The sequence below is a fragment of the Microplitis demolitor genome, chromosome 5 (genome assembly GCF_026212275.2).
Source record: "Microplitis demolitor isolate Queensland-Clemson2020A chromosome 5, iyMicDemo2.1a, whole genome shotgun sequence".
Lineage (NCBI taxonomy): Eukaryota > Metazoa > Arthropoda > Insecta > Hymenoptera > Braconidae > Microplitis > Microplitis demolitor.
In genome coordinates, this window is record NC_068549.1 from 18,892,233 (window position 1) to 18,908,021 (window position 15,789).

General features: G+C 26.5%; 1 protein-coding gene across 1 annotated transcript; it reads left to right on the top strand.

The window, feature by feature from the left end:
- The first annotated feature begins 6,160 nt into the window (after positions 1-6,160).
- On the top strand, positions 6,161-12,050 carry LOC103569072 (lysosomal-associated transmembrane protein 4A). The gene is made up of 5 exons (XM_008546161.3): positions 6,161-6,300; positions 10,221-10,292; positions 10,503-10,682; positions 11,058-11,214; positions 11,800-12,050. Exons 2-5 carry the CDS (start codon positions 10,221-10,223, stop codon positions 11,922-11,924), a joined length of 534 nt encoding a protein of 177 aa, XP_008544383.1. The 5' UTR covers positions 6,161-6,300; the 3' UTR covers positions 11,925-12,050.
- The last annotated feature ends 3,739 nt before the right edge of the window (positions 12,051-15,789 follow it).

Sequence of the window (15,789 nt, forward strand, 5' to 3'; positions counted from 1 at the left end):
TAGACATTGAAACCATCAATGAACAGTTTATTTGACTAATCAATTTTTTGAAAAGATAAAAACCCGGCAAGCGCGCAAGTTCTGCCAACTTTTGAGGGCTGAGTTCATTTGAATCCACTACAAGTTCTTTGTATTTTTGAAACCAATAATCCATTAAAAAGATTTTCTGTTGCTGTAAATTTGGTGCAGTATCATCATTATTGTTATTATTATCATCACGTATTATTTCAGTAATTTCTGGAATTTTGGTACTTTCGTAATACTGCTGATTATCCTTTTCACCAAAAGTTTGTAGATCACTAAGATAATCATCTCCGAAATCAATCTCTCGTGTTGATGAGTAATACGGGCATTCATGTCGTACAATAGTAAGACGCGCAGCTTTAATAATTTCATTAAAGACATTCGGAATTTGATCAGAATTTGTCACAGAATACAATACCGTTGAAGCGGGTCCTAAATAGAACCCACGGTCGTTTTCGCGAGGGTCAAAAGAAAACGCACTTTGTAATAAAGTTATTATGTCTCTATCGTCAATAAAATCGAATCCTGTTCGTTTATACTCAAATTTTCGAGATCTAGGTTTTTTATATAATCTGTCATCATTATTTGAAAGTAATGACCAATTTATGTTTGCTATTCTGCTTTTTATGTCTGTATACAATCCAGTAGATTTTTTGATTATCGGAGATGCAGCTTGCGATATTTTGCTATTCAATGCGTTCTTGGTACCATTTTCCAAAATATCTATTTTGTTGTCTAATTTCGATATTTTGAAATCGTCAGTTTTTAATGATTGCAAATTAGGAATGTTTACAGTGGCTCTAGATCTGTCTAATTTACGGTGTGTTTGTAAATTATTATTATTATTTTTATTATACAATAGATTAAAATTTAGATTTTTGGTTATGTTTTTAAATCCACTATTTTCTCCATATTTTTTATGCACGATTTTTTTACCCGAATGATTTTTCATTTCAAATTTATTTTTCGACAAAGAAATACTTTCTATCGGAGCTTTTTTCAGTCTCTCCATATCTTTCAGTCTTTTATCTTTCCAAAGTGTGGCCTCATTATAAGCTTTTAACGCTTTAAGTTCTTTTTCCTCCCGTTCTCGTGTAATTTCAAACGATTGTTTACCCGATGACTTCATTAATAAATTAATATAATCAGAACTATATTTAGAATACTCGTTGTCATTAACTTTAGGTAAATTGATGTTATTAACAGTAACAAAATTTATTTGATTACTATTAACACCAGGCCATTTTTCATCAGTTTGCGTTTGCGCCTGTGCTTCCGTCAAATCTTTTGAATCTGTTCCAGTATTTTTAAAAACAATTCGCTTCGCAATATTGTCACTGTTGTCTTCAAATAAACCGACTTCTTTTTTCAAAATTTCAACGTAAATCAAATCACGAATCCAAGTTGTAAAAATTATTTTATCATCTTCTACCGTTTCAACAGATTCATCAATAAAATTATAATTTTTTTTTGGTACTTTTTCACTGACGTTTTCTTGTTTAATAACTTCCATATTACGATCACTAGAATTAACAACTTTTGGTTCCGATTCTTCTACTTCTTGTAATTTCGATTTAGTTGAAATTTTATTGGTACATAAATTTTTTTCAAAATAACAATGAGATAAAGTGTCACAACTTTCACTGTCGGATGACCACTGGCAGTAATTATCTTTTACTGAAATAGCTCTGTCTACGTTTGTAAAAAAATTGTTATCAGTTAATTCGTTTTTATTCAAAATATTGTTCATAGTCCATTGCTCAGACCACTCGGAATAATTTTCAATAAATTTATCTCTGGAAGTTGGATTGATATAAATTTCGGCATTCAAATTTTTTTCAATGTTAGCGCTCTTTTCATTAGAAGAACAAACATCTGATGATTGCATGCTAGTATTCATGATATTCTTCGATTGCAATGGATTATTTGATGACTTGAATTTTTTGTAACCGCGTCCGTTTGATTTCTTATCATTTCTTGATAAAATATTCTCGACATAATTGTTCGAGATACCGAGAATTTTCAAAACCCTTTCGGAAATGGTGAGACTTGGGTCATCTGTATTGAACAAATTTTCTCCGTTATCAAGATACTGGACTGATAACAATGATATTGTATTTAATGACTTAGACGGTCTGATACTTTTATACTCATCATCAAATTCCGTCGAAGAATCGATAGTTAAATTTTCCAAGTTCGGGACACTTATGAACCTTTGTCGCTTTTTAATGTGGAAACTGTCAATTTCATCCAACCGCAGGTGTCTCATAGACAATCCTATCATGACGTTGAAAGCAAGTGGAGTGCGCTGATTCATTCTCATTAAGTTTCTTTGATCTATCTCCTTGAGCTTGATGTAGAATGAATTTATGGTAAACCAATTGTGGGAAGCTATAGCTGGAACGAGGATGTTCCTGAATCAGTGTTTGATCTGATTGATCGTAAAAATATTTAATATTAATAATAATAATATAAATATTTCTTTTTTTTAATTTTTACACGGAAAAAATAGAACATTAAAATTTTATATAAAATGATAAAAAGTAAATTTGTAATATGAAGCACAAAGCTAAATTTATTCTCAATACAGTCGAACTCCGTTAACTTGTACAGTTATTTTACGGAGGAGCGGAAATTTCTTAGAATTTTCGAGTTAACGGATGCCCCTTCTTACTGAAAAAGTTAACTATGCGCATGCGCGCTTATCTCTACCGCCCTTCCCCTAAATATCAATATCGAATCAAGAATACACTACAAACTAATAAATATAAATATTCAAGCCTCATTTTTTTTCGTGTAAATTTATAGCAATAATACATAATAATGTTACCTAATGATATTAATTTGTCGATAATAACTGTGCCAAATAAAAACTCAGATATATTTCCTTCAATGTAAAGCAATATCACGACTATAAATACAATGACTTCGAGAATAAAATTTTTGAATGCACTGATTATCATCCAGGATAATAACATTTTTCTTTGACACCACATTAGTATTGAATATAAATTTGAAATATATGTTAATGTGTAAATATGTGAAATAACTATTCGTGATACAACCACCCAAGATAAAACTTTAAAAAAAATTTTAATTATTTTTTATTTTCTATATAAATAATAATTCAATGCTTTGATGCTTACGCTGGATTATTATCAATAAAATAAACTAACCAGTTTTAATATTTTGTTCAAAATTTCCATCTGTTTTTTTATGTGACATTGAAGTTTTCCAAATTGTTTCAACTCGATTTCCCCAATCCCATGGACTCCAATCCCATAAACTATTTATCTAAATTTAGATTTTTTATAAATTTATTTTATTAATACACCACTTATTTTATAAACAAATATATACAGAATTTATTTGGTTTTCTTACGGCGTCTAAAAATGTCATTATCAAAAGTTCTGTTTTAAATGATGTACAGATTAATTTATTAACAAGTTTTGAAATTAAAAATAGACAAAGAAAAATTATTTTTGCCGCCAGTGTTTTATAAATTATTTAATTTTTCTTCATGTAAAAAAAAATACTTGAAATTTTTTTTTTAAAGGTTACTCTCAAATTTTATTACATTAAATCGCTTGTCAATTTTTTTCTATTTTATTTTAATTATTCTTGTAATAGTAAATAAATGAAAATTTTTTTATTTAAAATTATAGAAAATTAATTTTAATTTTTAAATTTAATTATCAATTAAATTTTAGAAAAATAAAGAATGTGCTATTCTCTAAACGCAAAAATTGTTGAATGCTTTAACCAAAAAAAAAAAAGTTGCTTAAATCAAGAGAAAAATTTGTAGGAGAGAGGATATAGGCAGCAGCTGCGGGAGTAGTTCGATGCTCGCCACGAGATCGCGCCCACCAATCGTCGTGTCCCTGGTAAGAAACTTATCTCAGAAGTAATAAATTCCAAACCCGAATACATTCTGCCCCGAATTTCCCTTTGTCATTCGGCAATATGACAAGTACCTTTTTTGAAGATAATATAGTATATTCTATTTTACATCATAGCATTAATTTATATCAACAATTTTCGCAAAGATAATTTTCCTTTAAAATTGAGCTTAAACTTACAAATAAAAAATTATTTTTATTAAAAGTATAGACATGCTGCCATGTGCCCTCATGTACCCTCATCTGCCCTCATTTTCTGTGATGATTCAAGTATAAAAATACAAAATTTATACTTGAAGTGAGTAAATTTTCTAAAAATGTACATAATTTATTAACTATTCATTTCCATCCATAATTATACTTTTTTTATATATAATTTTTTTTACCCGGGTACTTATAGTACTTTTCGCATTAGTGTAACATCCAAGATGCAATTATCCAATATGACACCATAGTAAAATTCGTAACTAGCCAAGTTGACGCGGTTTAAAGAATTTGTTTATTAAGAGGCTGTGAAACATTATTTGGACCATAGTAACACCGCCCGAAAAATGAGGTATAGACGGAAAAACATCAGAAATGAAATTGTAACCTCATATGATGTCAATTGTGAACTTGTGATAGTAGCACTACTCTTATCCACCAATTTCTTGTTCGAAAAGTAAGGAAAATCTGGTATTGGGTAAAAGACCCAATTAGTAAATTAGTAATTCCAATACGAATTGAGTTATTCGTTGTCATGTCAATACCAATCACCAATGATCTAAACGGAGATCATGCTCGAATAACTGTAACAAAGTTTAGAAAATTACATTGATATGTAAAAAAAAAAAAATTAATAATGTATAATCATTCACTTTCGTTACAATATAAACTGATTAAAGTTCTCTATGTGTAACGGATTTATTGGTAAGGGCATAGATAAAATTTTTCATAAAATACTTTTAAATTCGATTATCACGGAACAGCTTAGTTAAGATAAAACAAAGAAATTTATTTTTTATTGAGAACAAAAATATATTTTAAAATATGTACAGTCTACTTACATTTTAAAATTATCTATATAATTATTTCACACGCAAGCACGCTTTAAATAATAAAATTATGGATTTATGTATGTATATAGTTATTGTGGTTAAGAAAATTATCCTTGATCTTGAAGTAAATTGCATCAAATCATTAACTGTCTTGGTATTGCGAGTGACCTTTATATGGTACTATAGTTACTTGGGCTATTGTATATATGTATGTGTGTTTAAACAAGTGTCATTGCACATTTTATCAATATGATATTTGCATCATCACTTGAAACAGCTAAGTAGACTTAATATGATTCATAGGTAAGTTCAAAAATATATGTTTATTGTATTACTCGATAGAATAATTTTACATGAATACAACAGAAACATCTGTCATATTTTTGCGTATTGTATATAAATTATTTTAAAAAATTTTTCTAAGGATTCACAACAAGTACTCCCATGGGTTGTTCTACTCAATATAAAAAAATAAATGAAACAAAAAAAATTTTAATCATTTTCATTAATGTGCTGTGATATAATAACTGTAAAATATATGCTGCTATATATTTAATAAACAATCATTTTGTTCAGTTTTGTTTCCATTAATGCGTACAACAAAAATATAAATATAAATTCGAATTTTAGAATTTTTTAAATGTTTTCTAAAACCGGATCAAGTTAAAAAATTAAATTTCACATTTTCATTTTGAATAATTAACAATTTCGTTACTCCATAATTTTTTACCAAAAATTAACATAGAATTATTTTTTACATCATTATGATGATTAATGAATTACTAAATGAAAAAGACGATTTAATTATTTTCAAATTTATCAATATGGCGGATTTATGTCATGGTTATAAAAATTGTTATTTTAAAACAAAATCAATTATCAAAAAAATATATAAACATTCATTATTATTTGAACGTATAGAAAACACAAAAATTACAGATTAAATTATAAAATATAAAATATAAAAACATATATATTAACTTATAAGTTTAATAAATAATAATTAATAACTATATTAATAAAATTGTGACATAAAAATTTCTCATAAAAAAAAATTTTTTAAATGACTTTTATTCATAAGCGCATTGTAATTAAATATCATACCGTCACCGATTTATTTGAAGAATTCTACTTGACTGTGCATACGAATGAATATATTATGCGCACGCGCATTTCAAAAATAGCAACTCACACTTGCGCGTTTAAATGAGAAAATAGCTTCTGGCGAGCATTGCGGCGAAACTATTCAACGGTGGAATAATACGTAATAATATAATATCTAACAACTGTTTTCATCATTTTTTATAACTAATAAAGACAAATAATTTCATCTTACAAGGTAATTACACTTTAATATTATTTATCTAATTATTTATATCGCATTTGCTTTAAAACATTCAACAATATAACCTTTTGTTTTTTTTTTATTATTACTTGCTCTAATTCTGTTTATATCGATTTTCTTTAAACGTCTATTTTCATCACTTTATATTATCACTTATAATTTATCTCAAAAATAAAAAATTTCAAGAAAAATTTTTCAAAATTTTTATTTTTGCGTTTCTCTCTTTTCTCTACATCGTCATTCTCTTCGCCATTTTAAAAAACATTCATTTTTTTTTTAACTTTTTTTTCATATATTAAAAATTCAAAAAAAATTGAATTATTAACTTTTTTTATTTTAATTATGTCCATATAATTTTTATAAAAATTATTAACATGCAATTATAAATAAAAAAAAACAATTACGTCATACACGTAAAGTTTAATATTTTTTCCTGTGTATTGATTTGTTTTATTATCGTTGTTGTTATCGTAATTTGTATGCTATCATATTTCAAAAACTCAAAGTTCTTTATATATATATATATATATATATATATATACTTGAGTCACACATTACAAATCCGTAAATATTTTTACATATACTTCAGCCAGACAATACGTATCCATAAATATATTACTTAGTATTTACACAAGAGTAAAAAATAAAAAATTAAAATTTTCTTTTAAGTCTGAAGAGATTTTTTTTACAATACAAATTTTTACAGTTAACCTGTAAAAGAATAACATTATTTAATATCACTAACACGTGACACAACATAGCCGGTAAACCTTGACGTTATCTGGATATAATTATTTTTATAACGTCATGTTTTATTGTTTTTAATATTTCATGTTCCTACAACGTCAATGACTATTGTTTGTACACGGAGACATTATATTGTTATTTGAAATGCTATTATGGTGGCATAGAAAAGCTGAACCATGTTGGCCACTTGGCGGGAAGAGACATAAACATTTTACAAAAATTACTATGACTATGGTAATTTTTGCAATATGTTCATTTCTAGTTCTGAAGGTGGTCAACATGGTCCATCTTTACCATGATACCATAATATCTATATTGAAAAGTTCTTATAGAATCCGCTCAAATGTGTCAAAAATCGCATAAAAACCAACTCTTGCAAAAAAGATTCGTTATAAAAAATTTTAAAAAAGCTCGACATGTGGAACTTCTAAACTTGAGACAGAACTTTTACTGTAACTTTTTTTGAACTTTTGTAATGTTGATAGAAAAAAAAATTTATCTAGAACTTTATGAGCGAATTTTGAGTCAGAAAAGAACTTTCTTAAACCATATTTCTCCAAAAATTTTTTTTTTCGATATTTTACCCTCGTTTCAAAAAATTTTCCGTTCGAAACCAATAGTTCCATTAGAATAAATAAAAAGTGCATAAAAAGTTCCAAGTTTGAGATTTTCGAACTTTTTCGGAACTAGGGTAATATATTGTAAAAATACGTTTTGAGAAATGTTTTAGAAAAGTTCTTTTATTACTCAAAATTCGCTCATATAAATTTCTAGATAAAATTCTAGTCCGTCTCAAGTTTAAAACTCCACATAGAAAAAAAAATATCGACTGAAGGTAAATGTTCTTAATTCAAAAAAATTTTTTTGGAGGCCCACACTTTCTCAGATAAAGTAGAAATCTTCTCCAACCAAGACGAATTTTTTTTAACCAATTCTCTTGACTCAAGAAAATCTTGACTTGGTTCCCAAAATCGTTTGTCTTCAAAAATATTTTCTTCACTTAAGATAACTTTTTTTTCTGTGCACATGTAGAACTTTTTCGGAATTTTTAGGAAAAATTGTTTTTACAAGGTTTGGTTTTTATGCGGTTTTTGACCCATTTGTGTCGATTCTATGGAAATTTTATTTTATTATTGCATAGTAGTGTAATCATTTCGATTCTGAGTAGATATAGTCCTATAAAAGCTAATTTAGACCTCTTACTTAAAAAGAATATTCAAACTTTTTTTAACCTTCAAATTACCGTATTAGTATTCAACACTGACGGCACATTTTCAAATAAGTTTATTTATAAATATTTAGTCTAATTAGACTTGATATGTGTATTCGTGTATAAAAATACTCGAAGAACTTATTTTACTTACTACCCGTATGAAAAAACAATATATAGTTAAAATATATAAAATCATATATGTTTGCAACAAAAAAATATATGATATAGTATATTGTATACTATAAAAAATCATATAGCGATTTTGGCTGCTTTAATATAAAATTATATACAGTAGTAAATATATGTATTCCATATATGTAACTTATATGTTTTTTATATGAAGCTATATACATTTATATATATATATATATATATATATATATATATATATATATATATATATATATATATATATATATATATATATATACATTTACATTTACCTTATAATATATTGTATTGATATATTGCCTTTGGATTCAAAAAATATAAAATTTTTATATGAAATGAAATATATGATAGCATATAATTTATATTATATATGGCACCATATATTTTCTTTGTTATATTTCAGCATATATCATGTTCAGTTTATGTGTATATATATATATATATATATATATATATATATATATATATATATATATTCGCATCAAATTAACTAATTTTGAAAATTTTATTTGCAATCTAAAGAGTATATTAAAATTTAGATCTAATTTAATTGGAGTTGGTCATACGAATAAGAAACTTTTTTTTTCCATATACAATATAAATATATGTTTTTATATATGATCAAAGTATATTTTTTGTATATGATAGAAATGTATATTTTTATGTATGAAAAAAATATAGTTTTCTTATATGACAAGAATATATATTTTCATATATGATAAAAATATATTTTTTGTATATGATTGACATATATATTTTATATACGCTACACTTATACGGACTCGTATATGATGAATGTTATATTTTTTAATAAAAAAAAAAAAAATATATCAGAAAATATACTTAAATTGGCCACATATATTTTCTGATATTGATTATATATTTTTACATCTATTTTGACTATATATGTTATTTTCATATGGGTACTGTTTTATACATGGTTATAAAAATTTCAATTTACTATTTTTAAATATTTAAAACACTATTTAAATAAATACGGTTGAGTAGTATTTTTTTGTAAGCAGTAAAAATAAAATTATTTTCGCGATTTCACAATTTAAAATATGGCGGCAATCGAAAGGGAGCATCAAGACAGCACTGGATACATTTTGAGGCAAGTTGGGTAAGTGGTTTATGAGTTATACGAAAGAAACTTAAAAGTCAAACAATTTTCAACTTCCCATACAAAGTCGCCGAGCTTCGAAATTTTCCCACAGATCGGCCGATGCCTGGTTTTCTAATGATTGGCCAACGAATGGCTAACTATGCTGGCCCGTGCATGGTGAGCCATTGGCAGCCGTCTTTTTGCTTATAAAAACGGCACACAATTAACTGCCGTTTGTTGGCCAATGATTTCATCAAGTGCTCTTGATACCAAGCTTTGGCCGATGATTGAAAATTGGCAGCCATTCACGACCCAGTAATGGGCCGATTCTTTTTCTTTGTATGGGTTTCGTATAGCTTATGAGCTACTTAGCCGATTGGGCCCTTTCGATTGCTGCCAAGTACGTTAAAATCGGTTGATTCGTTCCAAAGATAACGTACGGCAAAAATTAGTTTACACACACACAGATCCGCACGCACGCGAAGGTCCACCCGGAAATATTCAAATAGCTTTCTAGGACCTCAAAACATCTAGATCTGATGAAAACTCCATTTTCGAAAACACACATGGAAAAAAAATATTTACGTTATGTCCAAAATAATATTTTTTTAAACAGACAATATTATGATCGAAAACTAAAATTTTATTTTATTTATTTTTAAAAATCTTTATCCACAGATGCAAATTAAAACCTTCTGTGGGTGCTGCTCGCTACAAATCGGTAGCATAATCATAGGGGTCTTAAGTTTGGTAAGTATCTTACAATAACTCTGTTAGTAATTATCAATTTATCACAATAAACATAGAATTTATTACCACAAAAAAATGATCAATTCATTATTATTATTAGATCACAATATATTTTATTGATAACAATTAATAATAAATTGTTTGCTGCTATTTAGTAGAATTTCATTTAATAGAGAATGAAATATAATATAATACAAATTTTACTTTCAGTTATTTGGACTATCATTATTAATACTTCAAACTGTTGCTTTAAATCACATTGAAGATAATCCAAATCCCGAATTTCGAATGGGTACATACTTTGTTATAAAAGGTGTTATCGCAACTGTCATAGCATTTTTTGTCATTTGGTTGATATTATCTACGCTACTTATTATTGGAACTATTAAGGTACTTTAATAAATAATTAAACTAACTATTAAGCCCCCCCTCTTCACTTTTAAAAATATTCATTGTTCTTATACTGGCATAACATTATTAAAAATACGAATTTTAAAAGGACGCGCAAGAATTTTGAAATTTCCAAATTTTTTATATTTGCTATCGATTTTTATGAATTCATATTTTAAGACAACATTTTTTAGGAAATCATTCATTTTATAGAGTTAAAGACATCTTCTATCTACTAAATTAGGGAATTTTTTTTTACTGCGCATATTTTTGAAAGTTAAAGGTGGAAAAGAAGGAATTTTTTTGAGCCTTTCTGTATAATTTTTTAAATAGAAAACAAACATATAATAATGATAAAAAAATTTTTTTTTACAGCGAAAAGCAAGCTATGTGTTTCCCTTTGTATGTTTGTCATTCTCTAACGTATTGGGTGAACTCGCAGCTTCTATTGGTATAATAATATTTACATTGCAATATCCACTGCCAGCAACAGCGATGTACGTGAATTTCCTCATTATTTCATTGTTTATGGGTAACTAATTTTTTTTTACTATATTACCTTAGCGCCTGCTCTACACTCACGCCATAAAAACCTGCGATATTCGCGAAAGAAGAGCAAAAATGGTTCCGATCTTCACGTTCGCGCTCCTTGATATTCCCTATTATAAGTAATACTTATAGATTAACATGTAAAACAAATATATTACGGTATGCGCAGACGACACGATTAGGACCTATGCGCATACGTTTACTATGGGACGCTTGTAAATTTTGTACCAGTTTTCTTATGGTCCGGGGTTACAATGTACCCATAGTAAAATTTGTTTGGAATTTTTCACAGTGTACATAGTATTATTTACCATTTTACAAAAAAAGAGTCTGGTTACTATGTAGCAAAGTAATCATTACTATTCCTTTCTCTCCGTGCAGTATCGGTATATTTTACTATACCATTTAAACTTATACTAAAGCTTACACATTGCTTTTTCATACGGAATCCCACGACCGAAATTCGCGGTCGTGATTCATGTGCGAGTCTAGAGCAGACACAGCAAATTATAAATGAAATATCAAAAAAAAAAAAAATTAATAATTAATGTTCAAATAATTATTCTAGGTCTCTACGTCTACGTCTGGCTTGTAGTATACAGTTTCTACCACGAGTTGATTCGTGAAAAATTCGGCTACTCACTAAATCGTGAAGGAAAAATATATGAACCATATAAAGGTCACAATGTTTAATTAAATTTTAAAAATAACGTGATACCAAAATTTCAATAATTTTTTTTATATATTGTTCATAAAATTGAAATATATTATTATCAACTGCTGTTATATGTGATATCTATATAAAAAATTTTAAAGGTATCTATCATATTTCTTCCTAGACAAGGCTTTTCAAAGGAGTAATTACTGATAGCTTATATTATGAGCTATTTTACATTAAGACAAGAGATTAACGTACAAAGCAAATTATTAAGCTATTTTAAATGATATATTTTTTATTAATAAGGTTCGAAATATCAATACTATTTATGCATGATTTATCAAATTAAATAGCGTTTATACATCTTTATGCTAATAGTTTATATCTTTATTTATGTTTTATAGTCTATTGATTAATATAAAAAAAAAAAAAAATATATATATATATATATATACGTTTATTATATTGACAACTTAATAAATATATTCAATGAACTATTAAATTATTTTTATATTCAGTTTGACCACAATTTATTATAAGCGTTTTTTATTAATAGTAAATACCCTATCAATAAAAATTCTTATGGGAATCCAGCTTAGATTCCCATATGGTTTTTTACAGGAATCCATCATAGAGTATGATATAAATTCTCACATGGGTTTCTATGGGAATCCACACCATACCAAATCCATATGGGAATATTACGGATTTCCATGAGAATTTTTATGATAATTTCCCATGGGAATCTGTATGTCAAAATCCATATGGAAATATTGTATGGATTAGGAATGAGAAAAATTAACAAAAAGTGTCATGTTATTGATACAAATACCATAAAAAGTGTATGTGTTTTTATAAACTTTCCTGGAATAAAATCCCTATAAAAAATATCTATGTGATACATACATAGGACTTTATATAGGAGTGTATGGATTTATATAAAAATCCATGTAAAAAACCATGAATACTCGAATTCCCATGTAGGAACTTTACATGGGAAACTGAATACCTAGATTCCCATGTAGGAAATCCACATAGGAAACTGGGTCTCTGGATTCCCATACAATCAGAAAATTAAATAATAGGAGCTATTATCTAGTCATGGTAAAAATTTCTACCATCAGTCAGATAATAGTAAATATTATCTAGATGATTGTATGAATCATCTAGATTGTAATATTTACCATATTTATAATAATTGTTACAATCCTGTATGTTAACTAGAGTTTATGATTATAATTATTCTAAATAGTTATATTTATAATCCAGATGGTAACAATTACCATCAAAAATTATAATGGTTACCATCCTGAATTCCCATATAGAAATGGATTTATAGATTTCTTTGTCGGAAATTCCTATAGGAATCTAGGTTTCTATACAAGTAATTTCTATGGAATCCAGGGTATCTGGATTTCTATGACTATCGTCTATTGATAAACGTATATGAATAAAATATCAGATTAATATTCCTATAGGAAGCCACATGAAGGGGAAAGGGTCCTATCCACAAACGCCATGTGAAAAACCACATAGAAGTCTTGGCTAGATTCCCATATGGATTTTTTTGATAGGGATATCATTTATTCTAAAAAGTGATACGACTATAGCTCTAAGTTAGTGAATATTCACAATTTTCTAGGGAATTTTCCTAATTCTGTTTTAGAGACTGCATTAAATTATTTCAAATTTTTATTTTAAAAGTATTAAATTTTTTTTTTCATGTTATAAATAAATATACATACACGTTAATTATTTTTTTTTAACAATATACAAACTTTATAATGCGTATATGAAGTAAAAAAAAAATTTATTAATTTTATAACCGGAAGTAAATTTTATACTCTAATTCTTATATATGTGATAATATCAACAAGTTAATACATCGTATGTATTAAAGAGCATAATTATTCTTCTTATACTAAATCAGGCCCCATTAATTAATTAATTAATTCATTCATATTCAATGATAATGATCATTGCGTCAAAACCGTTTGATAAATTAATCACCTTTTTTAGAAAATTTCATCAATAAAAGGTACGATCTTAAAAATTTTTTAAAACTATATTAATATTTAAATAATTTGTAAATAAATATCTGGACATGTGTTAATTTGTTCATTATATTTAGCATGCCGATCTTGCTTAAAGCAAAAAATTTTTTTTTAATTAAGTACATGTGTTATTTGTTTTGGAAAATATTTAAATAAAAGCGCGAAAATTTGAAATATTTAAAAATATTAACTAATTATTTTATATGCATATGAGATACATAAAAAAAATACTATTTTAGAATGTAACAGGTATTAAAAGTATGTAATTTATTTGTGTATTTATAATAAATATTTGAATATACATAAAAATATTTTAAATAGAAATTCGATCGATTTTGATCAAAACCGATCGAAATATAAAATGTATATTTTCTAATAGAATCCTAATGAAAAAATTCAATCAGAAAAGTGTATATTTTACTTTTTCCAATTCTTCGACATTTCCGGTTATTGCAAATTTGCAGTATATTCTTAAACGCTTGATGCAACAAATTGTTTTTGGCTAAAGAAAAATTATCTTAGCAATTAGAAGACTAGTTTGTCTTAAGTAATTTTGGTTAAAATAAATAAATTTATTAGAAATTTGAATTCAACACTTTTCCCATAAGAATTGAATACTTTACAAGTCTATTAATGTCATTAAATTAAATTAAAAAACGATAATTCATTTTAAATACGCACTATGATAAAAGTAATTTGCAGTTACAATATTATCGATATAGGGGAAGGAGGGGCAAAACGGGGTAACTCAAAATTTTTATAAAAAAAAAGTTTGTTTTTTAAATATTCAAAAATCACTTTTGTAAATACGGTTGAGCATTTTGAATTTTTTTGTTAAGCTTTTTCCAAAATCGAAAGTATCAGTCGAAAAATTTTTTCTTTTACTTCTTTTGGGGGTAACCCATTTTGCTCGCAAAAAAATTAATTTTTTTTTAATGCCAGCTGAAATTTTTTTTTATTTTTTGAATATCATTAAAAAAAAAAATGAACGCATTTGAGTCCCCGAAAACTCAAAACACTATTTTCTTTAGTACCCTGCCCCCCCCCCCCCCCCACCCCTTCTCTTATGAGCAATGGAAAATCTTACTGCCATAAGTAAAAATTTTGAAAACCAAAGATATTAATTTGTTTAAAAGTATGGTTTTTATAATTAAATAACATATTTATCAAGTAAATGTATTCACTTTAATCTTACTTTTATTTTTCATTTCAATTATCTAGATTAAAAGAAAACAAAACAAAGGTCATGGATAAAACACCAAGATGTAAATTACGAAAACTAAATATTTCATAACCGATGACGTATTGTCACCAGCATGACAAGTGGTTATATTTAATACATTGTGAAAGTATTCAGACAAGAAAAAATATTTTAATATTATTTTCTACTTACTTATTATTATCTTGAGAAAGGGAATATAATAAGTAACAAAAGTATCATAATACATCGTGTACATAAAATCTCACTTACATCGACATATATCTCTCTATATCATTTCTCAGCTTTTTATGTTCTATATATTATTAGACCGTGTCAAAAAATCGACTTTTTTTTTTTTTTTCAAAAATTATACGGAAAATATTGTTTGAGATGACAAAAAAAAAATACTGTTAAACTTTTAACTCTTAATATTAATGTTAACAATTCGATTTCCCATGTACGTAGTATGGGGATTCCCATGAAAAAAATTCAAAAAAAAATTATATGTTAAAATATTAAAAAATGTGTTTTTAATAACTTTTAGCCGATTTTTTTATATATGAAAAATATATCTTAGAACATATAAAAAATATATGTATAAAAATATATCAGATGTATCTACAAAAATTATGAAAAAAAATATCG

Coding starts and splice junctions, on each gene's coding strand:
- LOC103569072 (XM_008546161.3), top strand. CDS start 10,221: ATGCAAATTAAAACCTTCTGTGGGTGCTGCTCGCTACAAATCGGTAGC. Junction 10,293..10,502: donor TCATAGGGGTCTTAAGTTTG/GTAAGTATCTTA, acceptor TTTTACTTTCAG/TTATTTGGACTATCATTATT. Junction 11,215..11,799: donor CATTATTTCATTGTTTATGG/GTAACTAATTTT, acceptor TAATTATTCTAG/GTCTCTACGTCTACGTCTGG.